Source organism: Mus caroli, unplaced genomic scaffold (assembly GCF_978045245.1).
Source record: "Mus caroli unplaced genomic scaffold, Mus_caroli_1 scaffold_2, whole genome shotgun sequence".
Classification (NCBI taxonomy): domain Eukaryota; kingdom Metazoa; phylum Chordata; class Mammalia; order Rodentia; family Muridae; genus Mus; species Mus caroli.
The window spans coordinates 160,086,614-160,105,810 of NW_028227257.1; the positions used below are offsets into that span (position 1 = coordinate 160,086,614).

Genomic DNA, 19,197 nt, shown 5'->3' on the forward strand with positions numbered 1-19,197 from the left:
AATACAAGGGCTTTTCTGCCAACTATGTTGTAAACATTTGTTATCCCTCATTAGAGGGTAATGATTGTGTTTTCTCTCTCTCTTGCTCTCTCTCTCTCTCTCTGTCTGTCTCTCTCTGTCTCTCTGTCTTTCCCCCCTTCTCTTCCCTTCTCCCCCCTCTGTTTCTCTCTGTTTCTGTGTCTTTTTCGGTCTCTGTCTCTCTCTCATACACACACACACACACACCCGGTATCTGAAGTATCTGTTAACAATCCAGAAAGAACTCAATTATGCTTTACCCACAAGCAAAAGCTGAGAAGGTGGAGTCCAGAACAAAGCTTCTGCATCTTAATAGAGTCTGTGCATATGGTTAATATTTGATGATCCTGGTCCCCACCTCTGGTCCTATGTAGGCACAGCATCTGCTTAAGAGTTAAAACAGGTGTCTTCCTAAGCCATACACAGGGCTCCTGGAAACAATGGTGGCGTGCCTGGCTGGAGAAGGACACTGCACAACAGAAACAACTCTAAGCATGGCAGAATTGCAGGCAGAAGGAAGGCTGGTGCATTAAAACTAAAGATATTCAAGGGGCAAAGACTTAATGTATATTCCCGAGAAAGAACACAGCAGAGTTGATTAAGAGAGGGTTTCATAATGCCCACCTAAGCTCCATTAAGAGCATGGCCCACTGTCTTCGTATGGCTCTGGCTTAGCATTGCATTTGCTAAGAACAAATCTCAAAATTCTCGATTTTTCTTAGGTAGCACTACAGATTTTTGGTTCCACTCATACTATTTTATATGTAGGGTAGGAGGCAGGAGTGGCTGAGAACATAATAGGCCTTTTCCCTCCAAAACAGTAGGCTCTGGTTCCACTGTGCCTTGACTTCATTACAATTCAGAATTTCTCAAGAATTCAGTTACAGCCCTCAGTTGAATCTCCTGACCCCTGCCTCGGTTTTAAACTCACATGCCCCATGTGGAAGGTAGAGCTGCAGGCCTCCATAGATTCTGCATCCTAATGCCCTGCACCTGTGACATTAGGTTACAAGGGGACAGGACATTAGGCTGCCGTACAGCCTACATGAAAGTAGGGGGATTTTCACAGGCTGTTAGGTAGGTTCACATTAATTGCAAAGTGTCTTTAAAAGTGGGCAATAGAAGGTGAAAGATTTGACAATGGAAGCAAGGCCAGATGGATATTTTACTTGCATTGAAGATAGGGTTGCAAATCAATATGAACAAACATACACATAGCCTGGACATACATGGCTGCAAACACATGTTGTTTTACTACACTAAATTTGCCATCTTTTGATATAGAAGCAAAAAGAAATGCATATACAACGTGAGGGAGCAGAGAGCAGCTCACTCACTGGAAGTCCAATGAGAAATGATGCCTAGGTGTCATTGACAGTAAAAGGTACGTTTTTAAAGTTGAACTCCAGTGTCTTGTAGGTATGTTTGTGTGCATGCTTGTGGATGTACTGGGGAAGGAATGTACTTTGAAAAATTGATTTCCTTTTTATTCCCACCTTTATTTTAGCTTCACATCCACTCCCAGTAGACAGGCTCGAATTCTAGCTTCAGACTCTTAAATAGTTTTCTGCAACTTTTTTCTTTGAAACATCCCTAAGTATTACAAATATTTGGGATATCTCATGAGATGGCCTAAATCTAGAGAGTTCAGCTCTCAAATCATGTAGGTATTTATATTCTGCCCTCAACATGATTCAGAGATTTGGTAATATTAATATTATTAAGAGCAAACAGCCCCGAGTTGGCAAATGAGCAGCAGGACGAGGGTGTTGGCTGCTCTGAGAACAAGAATTGTTTTCTACATAGCTCACACACTTGTTTTTTGTTTGTTTGTCCTCTTTTTACTGAGTGAAAATATTGCAACAGATTCTCTAGGTAAGCTAGTGCATTATGGAGTAAGGATACTGAGAGAGAAGACCTTCTGGATATCTCTGATATCTTTGAAGTGAAGATTTATCTCAACTCTCTGCTTGGGATTGAGCCTACAGAACAGCTGAAAGGGCTCTTGCTAGCATTTGGGAGGCACTACTAAACTACACAAGCAAAGGGATAGAAATGAAAAATAAGACCCATGCTCAGTTTTACCAGTGAATGAATAATAAGTCACCCGGTGAGATGAGCAGCGTGAACCTGGGAACCATGGGAGTCAGGTGTGAGAAGAGACAGTGTGAGCTGAGGATGCAGTCAGAACCAGAAGAGTCATACTCACCCTCACGTCTCCGTTCACGGCTTTCGTCATGTGGTTAAATGCATGTGAAGGATCCTTGTTGTATACTTTGAGAAGGGATCTGTCTTGGATATTCCTGGAATCAGATACATCCATCACTATGGCAGATGGAAGGAGTCTGACTCTAGTCATTTCCTCTCCCTGTCCTTAAGCAATCAGGCAAAAGACACTCTGCCATTGTCTACCATGAACCAAACAAAAAGTCTTTTTACCATAGCATGGGCAAAGATAAAGAAAAGAAGAGGAAAAGCGACTCTGGTTTTTCTTCCCTTCACTTGTTCCTAGGGAACATGTTATTCTTGCCGCGTTAATGTCCAGCCAGAGATATCAGGTAACAAGAACTTGCTTCCAAGCTTCAGAGTACAGAAAAAGAACACTCTAAAAAGCAGCAAAACTCCAGTATTTACAATCCCTTCAAGAGACTTGGTTAATATTTAAATATTTAAATGTTTACTTTGTTTAAACATTCCTCTTTTATCCAATGAATGTACACTTAAAAATTATTTTCTTTGATATCAAACATGCTCAGCAAGGGAAACAAAATGTATACAAAATATAGGAAAGAATTTCAAAAAGACCAAGCCCAGTATGTTTAACAATGCATTCTTTTCCTCCCACAGTGCATTTAAAAACAAAGCAAAACAAAACAAAAAGCTTGCCTCCATACACATTGAATCACAAAGGAAATATAACACACTGAGTCGTTTCTGCTTTTGATCCCAGTTCTTAGAGTCAAGAAATCAGACTGCAGAAGAAAGCCTGCTCAAATCACACAAGAGCAGCCCATGTATGACGACGCCCTTCTCTCTCCTTAGGCTCTTCTGCAAGGGTCACCTGTAACCCCTCCAGCCCATCTATCCGATGGTGGCTGGAGATGAGGGGTTGTGGGTAGGCAGACGGTTTCTTTCTTGTAGGTGTTCTTGAACTGAGTGGGCTGAGTACAACCATTGGAATTCTTGGGTGGTGTTTGTGTTTTAAATGAAGTGGAGGGTTGTTTCTATCTAAATATCTGCCAGTCATTGCTTTGAAGAACCAACTAGTCCTAACTTGCATGATGCTTCACGTGTTAAGTAGCTCATTAGAAATAAGCTGGGGGGGGGGGGGGGGAGCAGGCAGTCCTTGATACTAACAGGGGCTAGGTTAATGCAAAAGAGAGAGAGAGAGAGTCAGCAGGTAGGCGCAGTAGTTCATGAAAAGAACCCTGCCTCTGGGTAGCAGACATCACATAGGACACATGATGAACCAGAGAATCTCACTCGCCATGAGAAGGGCTTACTGCAGTTGTAAATGCATTTAAAATATATGAGCTTGGTTATTATTAACTTAGAAACATGTTCATCTGAGATGAGCCAACAGCAAAATGCAACACCAGACTGCATTTATGGTGACATTGCCATACAGCAGTCTGACCTGAACCTCCCTGAGGAAAATTTATGAAGCCAACACAATAAGGAACTAGTCAAATGGTCAGGAAATAGGCTTTGACTTCAAAGACACAGAAAGATGTGAATGGGAATTCTGTAACTCCAGATTAAAGTCATTGTTTTAGTTAAGGCCTATCTGATAGTCTTTTTTTTTTAATGTATTATATAATGTCTGTGGTAAAAAAAAAAAATTCCACTGCTAAATATAATTGAAATGTCATATCTATTAAAGCTAAAAATCAAATGATACTATGAGGAGCATACATATAATCATTTAGGGTTAATAATATATTCACCAAACAAAAATATTTTATCTTGAAGAATTTTAGGCTCATTTTTCACACTTAAATTCAAGAAATTGAAAAGAAATCTAAGGAGAGAAAATGGCAGGCAAAGGACCTACACGTTATCATTATTGCAATAAAAAAACAAATGGCATAGAAACTATATTGAGCATCATTAGTTTGTGTGTGTGTGCATGTACACATGTGTGAGTATGTGGGTGCATTGTGTGTGCATGTATGGGGATACCATGGACTTGTTCTTGGCAGGCAAATGTTCTTCTCTTGAGCCATGCCCTCAAGTTATTAATGCTTAAAAAGCATCTCTCTTTCAGCAGCAATGCTTTTAGTTGTCTTATCAGCTGGATTTCCATTGAGGAGGACCATGACTGTTCTCCACCTTGGCTCTTCCTGAGTCTCCTTGTGACATTTCAGAAGAATGCAAAACCAATCCCCAGGAGTTAAATATAGCTTAAGTCTTGTGACAGGCTGTAGAAAATGGTAAATGGCCACATGAAAGCGTTTCTATAGTCTGCAAGTCTGCAGCCCAGCCACTCCCAATCTCCTCCTTACAGCCTGATAATCACGTGCTTTTGCTTATTTTTCTCCTTTAGTCTCTATTGCTGTTCTCAAGGCCTCTCCATGGAAATGCAGAAATGCAAGACAATTGCCTTGAAGTGGTCTGTCCATGTGAAAGTGTCTCGTGGCTTTCTATTATTACAAGTATATGCTTCAAATATAATTCCATTACCTCCGGTTTAAGGTTATGTTTTGCAAATTAAAAAAAAAAAATGGTGACAGCTTGATTAATAATTTATTTAAAAAATAAGCATGACTTTTCAGTGATCATAAATATTTAAACCTGTTTTCCAAAAGCAGGAAGTTGCACAACAGATGTAGCACCTGTAGCTTGGGGCATGTGTCAAATTCTGAAAGCCCAAAATTACTCACACCTTGGCACATGTCTCAGAATGTCATCTGGGATCACTGTTAGATATGGATCAGCTGGCATTCATGTTCTGCAGGCACAGTTTTACAAAGTGCTCCTTGCTCTTTCCACAGTGAAGGAACAGCAGAGGCGGCCATCCCCAGGGCAGAGAACAGAGAGTCTGGCTCCTGCCCTTCATGATTTGGGTGAGCATGTAAACAGCCAGGATTGGTGTGTGTGTGTGTGTGTGTGTGTGTGTGTGTGTATGTGTGTGTGTGTGCGCGTGCGCGCGCCCCATGCGCACACGCACATCTTTTGGTTTTTAATTGTTTATCTGTGAGTTCCTGATTCCATAAAAGGAAAGGGTTAGGTTAGTTGTGATATAATTATTTGACTTCTAAAATATTTAGGGACTATACCCTAAACAGTAACTGCTTGGTTATATAGATTTAGATTCTGTTTTTCAGGTGGTTTGCCTGGGACAGACCAGAAGGGTCCCGTGGTTGTATAGACAGTGCGACTGCAGTTAAGGACAAGGCTTTGGTCCCCTGGCTGCCAGCACTCCTGTGAATCTATCCAACTTGGTTTCCTGGAGAAAGACTATGAGACACGTGACATCTTTGAGTAAAGGAAGAATTTTTTAGAAATGGAATGTGAGGCTGTTTCTCAGCATCCTCTGTGTATAGTGCACCTACCGTTTCATTTTAAACATATAAGACATAGGTGAAGAGCCAGTGGGATCATTACCTAGAACAGGCTCTGTCATGGGAGAAAGAATATTCTAGGGAGGAGTTTGAAAATTCAGTTTTAATTATGCCTTTAGCTCTTGGCACTTCTTGACCACCTCTCTGGGCTTTAGTTTTCTTGCTTTTTAGATAAAATGCACTGCTGGATCATTTATATCCTTTTCAGCTATGATATAGGCAGAGCTAGTAACACATTCAAAGGTCTACCCAGAAGAAGTGTGTTTTCATCTTTGTACTTAACTTTGGGAGCCAGAGCCCAAATTCCCATCTGTGTGCAGCAGTCCCACTAAATGTAATGACTGGACTCTTGCCATCAGAAGGAGTAGAAATTTGGACTGAGCACAAACGCTAGACATTCAATACAGTGGCCAATGACCCTCAAAATAAAATAGGTGGAGACAATCACACTCTAAAACAACACCCCCAAAGGAAACTACTTACCTCACATCATTTAACTCATAGTAGACATTTCTGCTCTCATCCTTGATGTAGATGGCAACACTGGGCGACTCCAGCATCTTCATGGTGAGCTGCTGGGGAAAGGCACTTACGAAGAGAGCTCGGATTGTGTCTGTGCTTGTGACTTCATTCGGCATCCGCAGCTGTTTGGTTTCGTCTCCATACTGGAGGTAGAGAACACCTGCATGCAAAGGAACACACAATTATCAGCTGACAGAGCAAGAACCAAGCACAGCATCAAGCCACTTCTATCACACTGCAGTGACTCTACAGACGCTTACTCCTCCAAATGGACTGTCTGGTTAGCATATAAGCACCCAGGTCATTCTTTGGAGTCTGAGCAAGGGTTAAAGAGGTCATTTCCCTGCATTTTTGGAATCAAAAGGACAAGGAGTTAACCTTATCACCTATAGCAAAAGACAATACACAATGTTCTCAGAAGAGGAATATTTAGGACTCTGACCCTGCAGGGCTATTTTTAACATGTATTTCATTAACTGGGAATATAATCAATGTATAAGACTCAGTGCTTGTCTTAGTAGTTTATTCAGGAACATATCAAGTGGAAATGGTAGCACATTTCTGTGTATTTTTGTATAGCTATTGAATGTTTATATCATATTAAAGCCCCCTAAAAAGTCTGGAACCTTGACATACTAAAAAAAGCGGGGGGCACAAATACCATCACTGAATGTCCACTGAGTTCCAAAGGGGCATATGTCTCATTCTGGCCAATGAAACAGGCAGTGTGCTGAGAAATGAAGACCTGATGCTTGTTGGCACATTGGATGAGCAAGGTTTGATGTTTCCTCGCAGAACCCATATCTGAGGACTCCAACCTAAGTCCAGAAAGAGTTCTTATGTGGAAGAATGGGAGCCCTATCTGACCACTCCAGCAACGCATCCTTGTATAGCTGTGAGCACTGGATGAACATCTTGGTCGTGGACTCCCCAGCCCTGTGACAGGAAGGACATATCCCCACCAAGCACTGCTGCAACTGCAGAGTTTGAAGCCAGTAAATGACAGTATTAGTAGTCCCAAGTTACCATTCTTGCTACTGTGGTTTGACTATCAAAGGTCTCCAGACTCATATGTTTGAACACTTGTTCCCCCACCAGTGGTGCTGTCTGCTTAAATCATGAGACCTTTAGTAGGTGGAGCCTTGCTGGAGTGAGGACATTGCTGGGGGCAGGATTGGAGGCTTTATAGTCTGCCCCCATTTGCTCTTCTTTTTGTTTTATGTGGATGGAATGTGGTCACCCAGCTTCCTGCTCTTGCTATCATGTCTTCCTTCCTGTTGTCATGTTTTCTTTGACCATGTTGGACTCTTATCACTCTGGAACTGTAAGACAAAATAAACCCTTTCCCCCTAGTTTGGTTGCTGTCAGGGTATTTTATCATAGTGACAGAAACACCACACGCACACACACACACACACACACACACACACACACACGCCTTCGTCTGTCATTTGGACATGGATAACTAAAACATTAAATCAAAGGTGAGGAGACTTCATCTGGCAACTAAAGTTTGTGTCTTGGTGAGAAGCTATGGGGAGTAAACTAACATGAGGGTGAGTGTTAGTGGGAAGAGATTGAAAAAGAAACCTATGCCTTCCAGTTAAAAATGGCATCTACCCAAACAAAGTACCCTCCAGAAGTTCCACCAAAATAGTAAGGACATAAGAAAAAGCACACGTGGAAGAAGTGAAAAGGGGAGAGTAGATAAGATGTGGATGAGAGAAAGCTAACACTGACTTCTTCAAGGGAAGAACTCCTTATGCAGTGAGTTGGAGCACAGAAACCCACAGGTGCCAGGCTAGCTCCTTTAGAGGATGGGCATGAAAGGATGAGGCTTCACTCAACTTCATTTCTCCCCAATGGCAAGGCAAGGGATGTGTTTATCTCTCCCTTCTCTCCACACTCAACGGTAAGGAACTCCTCACCGTGTTCATCGAACAAGACTGAAGAACTTAGTTGAAGATTGGATTCTGGATGATCAGCCTTAAAGGATAATGCTAGGCACATCCATTCAACTGTAAGACCCAGGGCAAGTTTTCTAGAAAGCTGAGTGGCCCAGAGGAAGAGACCCTAAGATTCTGTGAAAGAGCCAAGCCAGGAACGATGTATGAACATCTGCCATCAGGTAGGAATGTCTGTATCTCCCTCTTTGATACTAACAGACTTCTAAGCATTTTGGATGCTTTAGGAAAGCTTTTAACATGAAAGAAGAGAGGATTGTGAGATTTTCATTAGGCATTTTCCTTCCTAGGGAAAAACAAAAACAAAAAACAAAAACCCTAAACAAAAGAGAATATATGATTGTCTTTTCCCTCCCTGCAACTAAGGTTCAAACTCAAAGAGTACATGAAATGCCTAACATACTCAAGCTTGTCATGATACTTGGATGATGATAGGCCCTCAAGGTTCTTAGGGTTAGGGGAAAGTCCCAGAGGAAGGACCAAGCATCAGAAAGATGTTGTCTTTCTCAGTGTCAACCAGGAACCAAAGGACAACAGAGCAGCACTTAAGGCAATCTGGTAGAAGGTATTTGCCATTTAGGTTCACCCCCACACCCCTACCCCCATGCACCAATCAGGTCCCTATTAAAGCCAGCTTCTTGGTGAGGATTTCCGTGGATGCCTCCCCTAGAATTTCAACACCCGTTTTCCCTCTTACCTTATATCCTATCCTTTTTTTCTTTCTACTCCTTAACATTTCTCTCCAGGTGGAGCAAACTCATAACCTAATTCTTGACATCAAGCTGGCGAGTGCAGCTGCCAGCTGGGTATGAGACACACATCCTGTTATAGATAGTGACCGTCCAGAGAAGATGGGAACCTTGCCTTTGCAAAGAAAGGGGAGTGCTATTCTCTCACTTGGTTCCAGAAATGTATTTGCTCATGGCCTTTTAGCTAGAATAAATTTCATGAGCATAGAGATTTTTCTAAAATGTTTATTTTATATCTTTATGTGTACATATGTGTGCCTGGTCAGGTTAATGAGCACAATGTGGATGCAGAAACCCATGGAGGTCAAAAGAAGGTGGCAGATTACCTGGAACGGGAGATGCCTGTGGCCATAAGCAGCCATATGGGAGTGATGGGAACCAATCTTGGCTCTTCTGAAAAAGCAGCAAGCTCTCGTAACCACTGAGCCCTCCCACCAGCACTAAGACTAGGGAAGTTTTAAAGTTTGTTTGTCCTTTGTCTTTATATCTATCAAAGTGCCTATTATATCATAGGTCTTTCCCCCCATCTTTCATGTGTGTGTGGTGTGTGCTTGTGTATGAATGCATAGATTTATATATGTGTGTATATGCAAATGAAAGCCCGAGGCTAATGCGTGGAGTCATCCTTGATTGCAATTCTCTAAGGAAGGGTCTCAAAATCAAACCCAGAGTGCACTGATATGACTAGTCGTGGAAGCCAGGCAGCTCTGGGGATTCCTGTCTCTGCTTCTGATACACGCATTCAACAGCTGAGTCATCTCCAGCCTCTATTGCAGGTTCTTAATAAATATATACTGAATGAATTAATACATATTTATTAGTCATTTAAAGGGGACTTTAGGTTAGGGACTATCTGAGCTCTAAGTTCTTCTGAAAACATACTTAGTCTCACAGCATCTTGCTTGTACATTAATATAAACCTGTCCCATGTTATCTTTGTGTATGAGGCATGAGTAGTTCTGTTACTCCTTGCTCCCCATCCCATGTCAGATCCTCAGGGAAAAAGTTCTCCTGTGTTCCTATGAAGTCACAAATTTGTTAGAGTGCAGAGAAAATCTTTCAAGCCTATTCGATCACAAATTGTGGGATGTTTTGTTCCAAATGAGAATTATGGTGGCTGCCCCATGGGTTCGCTTAAACCATAAGAAAAGTCTACCACCATTCCTGAAGGCTGTGCCTGAAACAATCCGCAGGTGAGGTTTGTATAGAACTGCCTTGCAGCAGTTCAATATCACAGCCTTGACACCACAAACCGCCTGGTTTTCATCCCTACATCTGCATTCTGTATGTGAATGTGCTTGAAATAGAATTTAAAGACTCTGGAGTGGAAACAAATTGGGCCTAAACGCCGGTTACCTCAGGTCTGGCTGGTGCAGCTGCCAGCTGGGGCCACATGTCCAGTTATAGAACTCGATAGTCCAAAGAGCATGGGACGGATGCCTTTGCAGACAGAGGGGAGTGGCATTTTCACACTTGATTCCAGAAAGGTATTCAGAGATTCTTAAACTCAGAAGGAATTCCCTTAATAGATGACGGCATTTTATTGGCATAGTGATAAACTAAACCCACATGGTTTTTAGCAAGTCAGTGTGGGCTGCTCCAAGTTCCTGAGGAGGTTTTTGGGCCATAATCTCACTTTGCATGAAGAACAGAACTGAAACACATTCATGACACTGCATGTCAGAAATGGGGCAGGGATTCCATCCCATCAGTCAGCATCCTTGTCAAATTGTAAGGATTCCATCCCATCAGACAGCAGCCTTGTCCAAGAGTTACTGTGACTCCATTTCATGGTATGGGAATACTAATAGAAGCTCATAAGATCCAAGTAGCTTTCCCTGAAGTTACAGCTAATAACTAAAATACAAATCCACATCCATTCTGCAGACCCTGCAAATACCAGCCTTTGAGGTGTACTGCTTTTGAAAGTCTGCACTCCATCTTGTCTATCCTGTCTCTTGTCATCAAGTGACCTGAGCTGGCTTTACATTTTTTAAATAACCATGTGGCTTACAGATCAAATTGAAGCATAATGAGGGTAGTTAGGGAAGAAGATGCTATTTTTGACCCAACTGAAGGGAATGCAGGCACATGGAAGGAATTCTACATCTCAAGGATGGGCTGGGAGATTACTGGAAACTAGGGAGCACTGAAAGTCACAGCAGGGTGTTCTGAAGTGAACCTCAGAACCTGTGGAATCCTTCTTTAAGAATCTATCCAGAAGATGTCCCAACCGGTAAAAAGGACACATGCTCCACTATGTTCATAGCAGCCCTATTTATAATAGCTAGAAGCTGGAAAGAACCCAGATGTCCCTCAACAGAGGAATGGATACAGAAATTATGGTACATTTACACAATGGAGTACTACTCAGCTATTAAAAAGAATGAATTTATGAAATTCCTAGCCAAATGGATGGACCTGGAGGGCATCATCTTGAGTGAAGTAACACAATCACAAAAGAACTCACACAATATGTATTCACTGATAAGTGGATATTAGCCCAAAACTTAGGATACCCAAGATATAAGATACAATTTGCTAAACACATGAAACTCAAGAAGAATGAAGACCAAAGTGTGGACACTGTGCACCTTCTTAGAATTGGGAACAAAACACCCAGGGAAGGAGTTACAGAGACAAAGTTCGTAGCTGTGATGAAAGGATGGACCATTTAGAGACTGCCGTATCCAGGGATCCATCCCATAATCAGCTTCTAAACGCTGACACCATTGCATACACTAGCAAGATTTTGCTGAAAGGACCCAAATATAGCTGTCTCTTGTGAGACGATGCCGGGGCCTAGCAAACACAGGAGTGGATGTTCACAGTCAGCTATTGGATGTATCACAGGGCTCCCAATGGAGAAGCTAGAGAAAGTACCCAAGGAGCTAAAGGGATCTGCAACCCTATTGTTGGAACAACATGATGTACTAACCAGAACCCCGGAGCTCTTGTCTCTAGCTGCATATGTATCGAAAGATGGCCTAGTCGGCCATCAATGGAAAGAGAGGCCCATTGGACTTGCAAACTTTACATGCCCCAATATAGGGGAATGCCAGGGCCAAAAGAATGGGAATGGGTGGGTAGGGAAGTGGGGGGCGCTATGGGGGACTTTTGGGATAGCATTGGAAATGTAATTGAGGAAAATATGTAATAAAAATATTAAAAAAAAAAAGAATCTAAAGAATTGGGCTGGAGAGATGGCTCAGCGGTTAAGAGCACTGACTGCTCTTCTGAAGGTTCTGAGTTCAAATCCCAGCAACCACATGGTGGCTCACAACCATCTGTAATAAGATCTGATGTCCTCTTCTGGGGTGTCTGAAGACAACTACAGTGTACTTAAATAAATGAATCTCTAGGTAGGAGCGAGTGGGGCTGGAGTAAGTGGAGCCAGAGAGAGAAGAAAAAGTATCTGAAGACAGCTATAGTATACTTACATGTAATAAATAAATAAATCTGTAAAAAGAAAGAATCTAGACAATCAAAATTGTTCCCACTTCAATGACTTTACAAATGCACCATGGATTTTATCCAAGAATCTTAGTCACAATAAAACAAAGTGCACTTGGCAGGTCATTCTTGTGCCATTATAGGTACATCTTTATCATCTTCCAAACCTCACTCACACTCAGAATGTGGAACACCTCATATACTGTAATAAAGTAGCTAAGGATATTAACAGTGTGACTTAGTCTCCTAGGCCTAGACTGAAGTCACCCTGCTTTCCCAGGCACTGTGAGTATGCTGGACATTGTCATGCACATTCAGTCTAATGAGCCACCAACTTACAATGCCCTCCTTGCCCATACTTACACACACACACACACACACACAAACACACACACACACACCTTCTTTGAACAAGCTTCTTTCCCTATGTTAATCAGACTTGTTGCTATGGTGAGACATATTTGAGAAAAACAACTTAAGAGGAGAAAGTTCTAATTTGGTTCACAACATCAGAGGTTTCAGTTCATTGTAGCAAGAAAAACATAGCAGAGCCAAGCAGCTTACCCCATGGGAGTCAGGAAGCAGAGAGAATGTGTGTCAGCAGGCTATCTCTTTCTTCCTCTTTTCCTCCAAAGAGACCCCTATGTACAGAATAGTGTTTCCCACACTCAACAATCCTCTTTGAAAATACCCTCACAGACTGCTTTACTAATCTCCTGGGCACTCTTCAATCTAAGGGAACTGACAGTCAGGATCAACCATTCCAGCCCCTAACCACACCACCACAGAACTTCATCATGCTTTGAGGAATTCACAAACATGCTTATAGTGTGTTTTATTGAGATTGCAGGCATGGATGGCTCTTAACTTTTGCACCACAGTTGCTAGTAAACAAGCCAGTTTCTCTCACCAGATGGTAATATATAATATAGTGTGAAGTACCTCATAGATGCGCACATGTATTTACTTTAAATGAATTCAATTCTCCCTGTACAGTGATTGTGTTCCTATGAAACATGCTTGCCTCCTGGAATGACAATACATTAGTCCTAGAGGGCATGCTCCACAGGCAGGTGATACAACAGTTCCAATTGACTTAAGATCCCCAGGTCCTCCAAATCCACGTTAAGATTATGCAAAGCACAAATCATGATATACATCACCAGTGGCAAAAGGCCAATAGCTTGAATAGATGAAGAGCTGTTGTAGTAATTTCTGAAGGGAAAAATGTGTTTGCAAACTCATGAAAATATTAAAATGAAAACAGAAAGACCATTTTTAACATCTATGAAATTGGCAAAGGTATTTACATTAAAGTCAGCAGTACAGTGAAAAATTGGAAAGATATTCTCATACTTCTGCTGGAAAGGCTCTTTGTAAATATGTATTCAAAACTCTCAAAATATGCAGTTTCAATTAATAAATCCAACTCTGCACATTTAGGCACAGAGACGTTCTTACCAGGGAGCTCACGTTGTCAGTTCAATATGGGTGAGGAGGATGGTCTAACCACAGGGGATTGATTTGATAAATGAACTCAATAAATCAATCTACTCAGTGGGACACTGATGTTTCAATAAATGTCTAACAGTATATAACATTGAGCAAGAAATTATATTTTGTTAAGTGATAGATGATAGAGCATAAAACAAAATGGAAAGGAGCCAAATTTATAAAAGTTAATTACCTTGGTAGGAAAGTTGTCCAATTTTTTTTCTTTCTGAGACAGAGTTTCTTTATAAAGTCCTGGTTGTCAAAGACTCACTCTGTAGGCCAGGCTGACCTCAAACTCACAGAGATCTGCCTGCCTCTGCCTCCCAAGTGCAGATATTAAAGGTATGCACCAGCCTTTACCACCCATTGACAAACTTTGAGGCTTGCACCTTGGTTTCATTAGTTTGTTGTTAAGTTTACCTATTTGATTGCTATACACTAAAATACCGAGACTGCCTGAAGGATCCACTCAAATTCCTCGATACTCTTCTGTACATCACTTATAAAACAAGGCCTGGTTTAATCATCTTCCATGACAGTTTGCTCACCTTAAAGGGAATGACCAAGAGAATAATACATACGTGGGTAAGGGGGGTCATTTCTTAAGGCGGAAGATGATCAAAACGATCATCCATCATGACCAAGTAGGCTTCATCCCAGGGATGCAGGGATGGTTTAATATACGGAAATCCATCGACGAGATCCACTATAAACAAACTCAAACACAAAAACCACATGATCATCTCCTTAGATGCTGAGAAAGCATTGAGAAAGTCCAACAGCCCTTCATGATAAAAGTCTTGGAAAGACCAGGAATTCAACACCCATTCTTAGACATAATAAAAGCAATATACAGCAAACCAGTAGCCAACATCAAACTAAAGGGTGAGAAACTTGAAGCAATCCCACTAAAATCAGGGACTAGACAAGTCTGCTCCTTATCTCCCTACCTATTCAATAATAGTACTTGAAGTCCTAGCCAGAGCAATTAGACAACAAAAGGAGATCAAAGGAATACAAATTGGAAAGGAAGAAATCAAAATAACACTATTAGCAGATGATATGATGATATAAGTGACCCCAAAAATTCCACCAGAGAATTCCTATACCTGATAAATAGCTTCAATGCAGTAGCTGGATATAAAAGTAAATCAAACAAATCAGTAGCCTTTCTCTACACAAAGGATAAACAGACTGAGAAAGAAATTAGGGAAACAACACCCTTCAAAATAGTCACAAATAATATAAAACACCTTGGTGTGACTCTAACTAAGGAAGTGAAAGATCTGAATGATAAGAACATCAAGTCTCGGCCGGTCGGTGGTGGCACACACCTTTAATCCCAGTTCTTGGGAGGCAGAGGCAGGAGGATTTCTGAGTTTGAGGCCAGCCTGGTCTACAGAGTGAATTCCAGGACAGCCAGGGCTATACGGAGAAACCATCTTGGGGAAAAAAAAAAAAAAGAACTTCAAGTCTCTGAAGAAAGAAATTAATGAAGATCTCAGAAGATGGAAAGATCTCCTATTTACACAATGGAGTAATATGGTGCAGCTATTAAAAACAATGAATTTATGAAATTTTTTGACAAACGGATAGATCTGTAAGATATCATCTTGAGTGAGGTAACCCAATCACAAAAGAACACACATGATATGCACTCACTGGTAAGTGAATATTAGCCCAGAAGCTCAGAATCCTTTTTAGAAGGGGAAACAAAATACCCATGGAAGGAGTTACAGAGACAAGTTTTGGAGCAGAGCCTGAAGGAACAACCATCCAGAGACTGCCCCACTTGGGGATCCATCCCATAAACAACCACCGAACCCAGACAGATGCCAAAAAGAGCTTGCTGATAGGAGCCTGATATAACTGTCTCCTGTGAGGCTCTGCCAGTGCCTGGCAAATACTGAAGTGGATGCTCACAGTCATCCATTGGACGGAGCACAAGGTCCCCAATGAAGGAGCTAGAGAGAGTACCCAGAGAGCTGAATGTGTCTGAAGCCCCATAGGAGGAACATCAATATGAACTAACCAGTTCCCCCAGAGCTCCTTGGAACTAAACCACCAATCAAAGAAAACACATGGTGAAACTTGTGGCTCTAGCTGCATATGTAGCAGAGGATGGCCTAGTCAGTCATCAATGGGAGAAGAAGCCCTTGGTCCTGTTAAGGCTCTATGCCTCAGGATAGGGGAATGCCAGGACCAGGAATGGGAGTGGATGGATTGGGGAGCAGGGGGAGGGGGAATGGGATAGGGGATTTTCGGAGGGTAAACTAGGAAAGGGGATAACATTTGAAATGTAAATAAAGAAAATATGTAGGGCTGGTGAGATGGCTCAGTGGGTAAGAGCACCCGATTGCTCTTCCGAAGGTCCGGAGTTCAAATCCCAGCAACCACATGGTGGCTCACAACCATCTGTAACGAGATCTGACTCCTTCTTCTGGAGTGTCTGAAGACAGCTACAGTGTACTTACATATAATAAATAAATAAATAAATAAATAAATAAATAAATAAATAAATAAATAAATAAAAAGAAAATATGTAATAAAATTAACTCAAAAAAAAAAGAAGCGCTATCATTAAACATTTACAATGAGGTACTTGAGGAGACGTCATAGACACCAAAGAATCAGCTTATTCATTAGACAACCCCCAACCATGTGCCAGCTCCCTTGCACAACCTTTAGTATACAAAATAACATAACCCTAATCGTAATCATAATAGATTTAGATAAAGGCAAAGGGAAGTACAACGCACTTATAACAAAAAATACTTTAAGAATCAAGTTGATTTTCTTAAGCATACACACCAAAACAAAAAAAGCAAAAACAAAAACAAAACCCACCCCAAAACAAAACCTTTTGGATAAGCTTAATCTTCAATGATGAAATGTTAAAAGCCTCATCTTTGTTTCAGGTTATTTTATGTGCACAGTTTCTAGATCAGAAGAGCTAACTAGCACAGTTGACTCAAGGGAAAGAAACAGCAGGCACTGGGTGCTGAGAGGGGTGAAGAAGTATTAAAAAAGTATAGCAAAGTAAAAACAAAATTCAAGGCTTTTGGGCCCAGGCTTGGGAGTGTAGCCTTTGTGGCTTAGTGCTCCAGGTACTGGTCATAAAACAGATAGCGACATTCCTCCACCTACCAGCTTCCTGGGTTCAATTCAAAGAATGGCACCCTGACCATTACTGGAACCTGCAATGCAAATGTGCTACCTTTAGGGGCTCTTAGATTGTTAGGGGCTCTTAGAAACTGCCTTGAGAGATAACCTGACACTTGTGACTTTATACTTCCTTGTGACTCTTAACTGGTATTTTTGGTATTTTCCAACAACGCCCTCCCCACCTCCATGAATTGTGGTTTCTTCCTTTAAATACCCCCTTACTCAGCTACTCAGTGCGCCATGGTCCTCTACCCCTGCGTGGTGTATGACCATGGGCCCGAGAACGCTCTCGAATAAAAATCCTCTTGCAAGTTGCAGCAAGACCGTTTCTTGTGGGTGATTTTGGGGTGTCGCCTCTCCTGAGTCAGAACGTGAGGGAGTCCTCACGTTGTGGGTCTTTCATTTGGTGCGTTGGCCGGGAAACGCGACCACCCCTCACACCCGAGAACCGACTTGGAGGTATGGGGATCCCCTCTTGTGTGTGTGCCGGCCGGTGTCTCTGTTTTGAGTGTCTGTTTTCTGAAACGAACATTGGAACATGTGCTTGTTGTGTTGGGTTGTTTGTGTCTTGTCCTATGTTTCTGAAGCATGGCGAAGTCTGAGTTCGGATCCATCTGAGTTTATTAAATTTGTGTCTTGGTTTTCGGGTTGCGAGATCGTGGGTTCGAGTCCCACCTCGTGCCTTGGTTTTACACCTGGCAGAGTGAAATTTGTGTCTTGGTTTTCGGGTTGCGAGATCGTGGGTTCGAGTCCCACCTCGTGCCTTGGTTTTACACCTGGCAGAGTGAAATTTGTGTCTTGGTTTTCGGGTTGCGAGATCGTGGGTTCGAGTCCCACCTCGTGCCTTGGTTTTACACCTGGCAGAGTGAGGAACAAGTGTGCTTCTCTGGTTTTGGTCGTCTAGGTAGAAATGGATGCTGGTGTTTGTAGACGATGGGGTGATGGGGTCTGAAATGCGCGCGCGGTCGGTATTTGCAGCTGTCCTTTTGGGCCGTAAGGACCGGAGGACTGTGGTCGGCAGACGTGCTAGGAGGACCACAGGCTGTGGCCCTGGGGGACGCCCTGGGAGGTAAGGAGAGCCAGGGACGCCTGGCCGTCTCCGGATCGGTCAGAGGGACCGAGTTCTGTTGAAGCGGAAGCTTCCCCCTCCAAAATCGTCTAATTCTCTTGCCTGCTTGTAGAGGACAAGAAAGGGTCGAATGTGTCTGGATCTGTTGGTTTCTGTTTTATGTGTTTTTGTGTATGTGTTTAGAGCTATGTGAAAATCTAGAAAAGCAAAGGTAATTCTCACAGGTGCTTTATACCCTGACTAGAGATAGTTTACACCTGAGATGTGAGAGAATGGGTTTTGAGAAAAGCAGTACTCTCCGACTATCTGGGGATAATTTGGTAAAAAATAAAATAAAATAAACAGTTTTAATTGGTCTTTGGAGCCCTGCACCTGTAGTTAGGAATCTAGTGTGGCTAGAGAAGCCCTGCTAGGAGCTGATTATAAACGCTGCTCTTATAAGGACCAGCAGCTTCTCAAGTTCTACAAAAATCTCTGTGCTTGTGATAATTAGATTCATCAGGTGACAAGGTGCTCCTCTCTTGAAATTACAGCTAGAAAAATTAAGAATTTTGTTTGGTTTAAATGAGCAAATGTATACGGCCATTTCATTTTTGTTTCTAAATAGTTTCAAAAGTATAAATATGTTTTAATTCTTATCCTAGAAACCCGATTTGTAACAGATATATTGGCGGCTACACCTTCTTGTGTTTGTGTGCAGGAACGGACAGCCAAACTTTGTAGCAAGTAATGTTTTTAGAGTTCATTTAAAAAAAAATAGATTGTTTAAAATTTGGTTTTGCTTCTCAAAATTGTGGTTGTATGAAGCCTCCTGAGTGGCCTAGTCCACAACCTTCCCCTTATCCACAGCCTCAACCCCAGCCGCGGAGGGAACCCTAAACCCCTCGGGGTGTCGAGAGGTGGACCGCTGCGGTACATGGAGCTGCAGAGCACAGAGTCTGGGCGGACTCTGGTGGACCCGCCCAAACTTTAAACCCTTCAGTACTGGTCATTTTCCTCTGCTAGTATTTATAACTGGAGAACTAACCACCCCCTTTCTCAGGATCCCCAATGCCTCACAGGGTTTGTAGAGTTCCTTATGTTCTCTCATCAGCCTACTTGAGATGATTGTCAACAGCTGTTGCAGATGCTCTTAACAACGGAAGAGCGAGAGAGAATTCTGTTAGAAGCTAGAAAAATGGCCCGGAAGCCAACAGCGG

The 19,197-nt window shown here is 42.1% G+C and overlaps 1 protein-coding gene across 17 annotated transcripts in view; it reads right to left on the minus strand.

The window, feature by feature from the left end:
- Positions 1 to 19,197, minus strand: part of Kiaa1217 (KIAA1217 ortholog) — a 470,681-nt gene that overhangs the window by 95,202 nt on the left and 356,282 nt on the right. For all 17 annotated transcript variants that reach the window (XM_029470015.2, XM_029470001.2, XM_029470022.2 and 14 more), the window contains 2 exons: positions 6,066 to 6,264; positions 2,228 to 2,321 (listed from right to left, as the gene is read on the minus strand). In XM_029470015.2, coding sequence (XP_029325875.1) covers positions 2,228 to 2,321; positions 6,066 to 6,264 — 293 coding nt within the window. The remainder of the gene's footprint in view (positions 1 to 2,227; positions 2,322 to 6,065; positions 6,265 to 19,197) is intronic.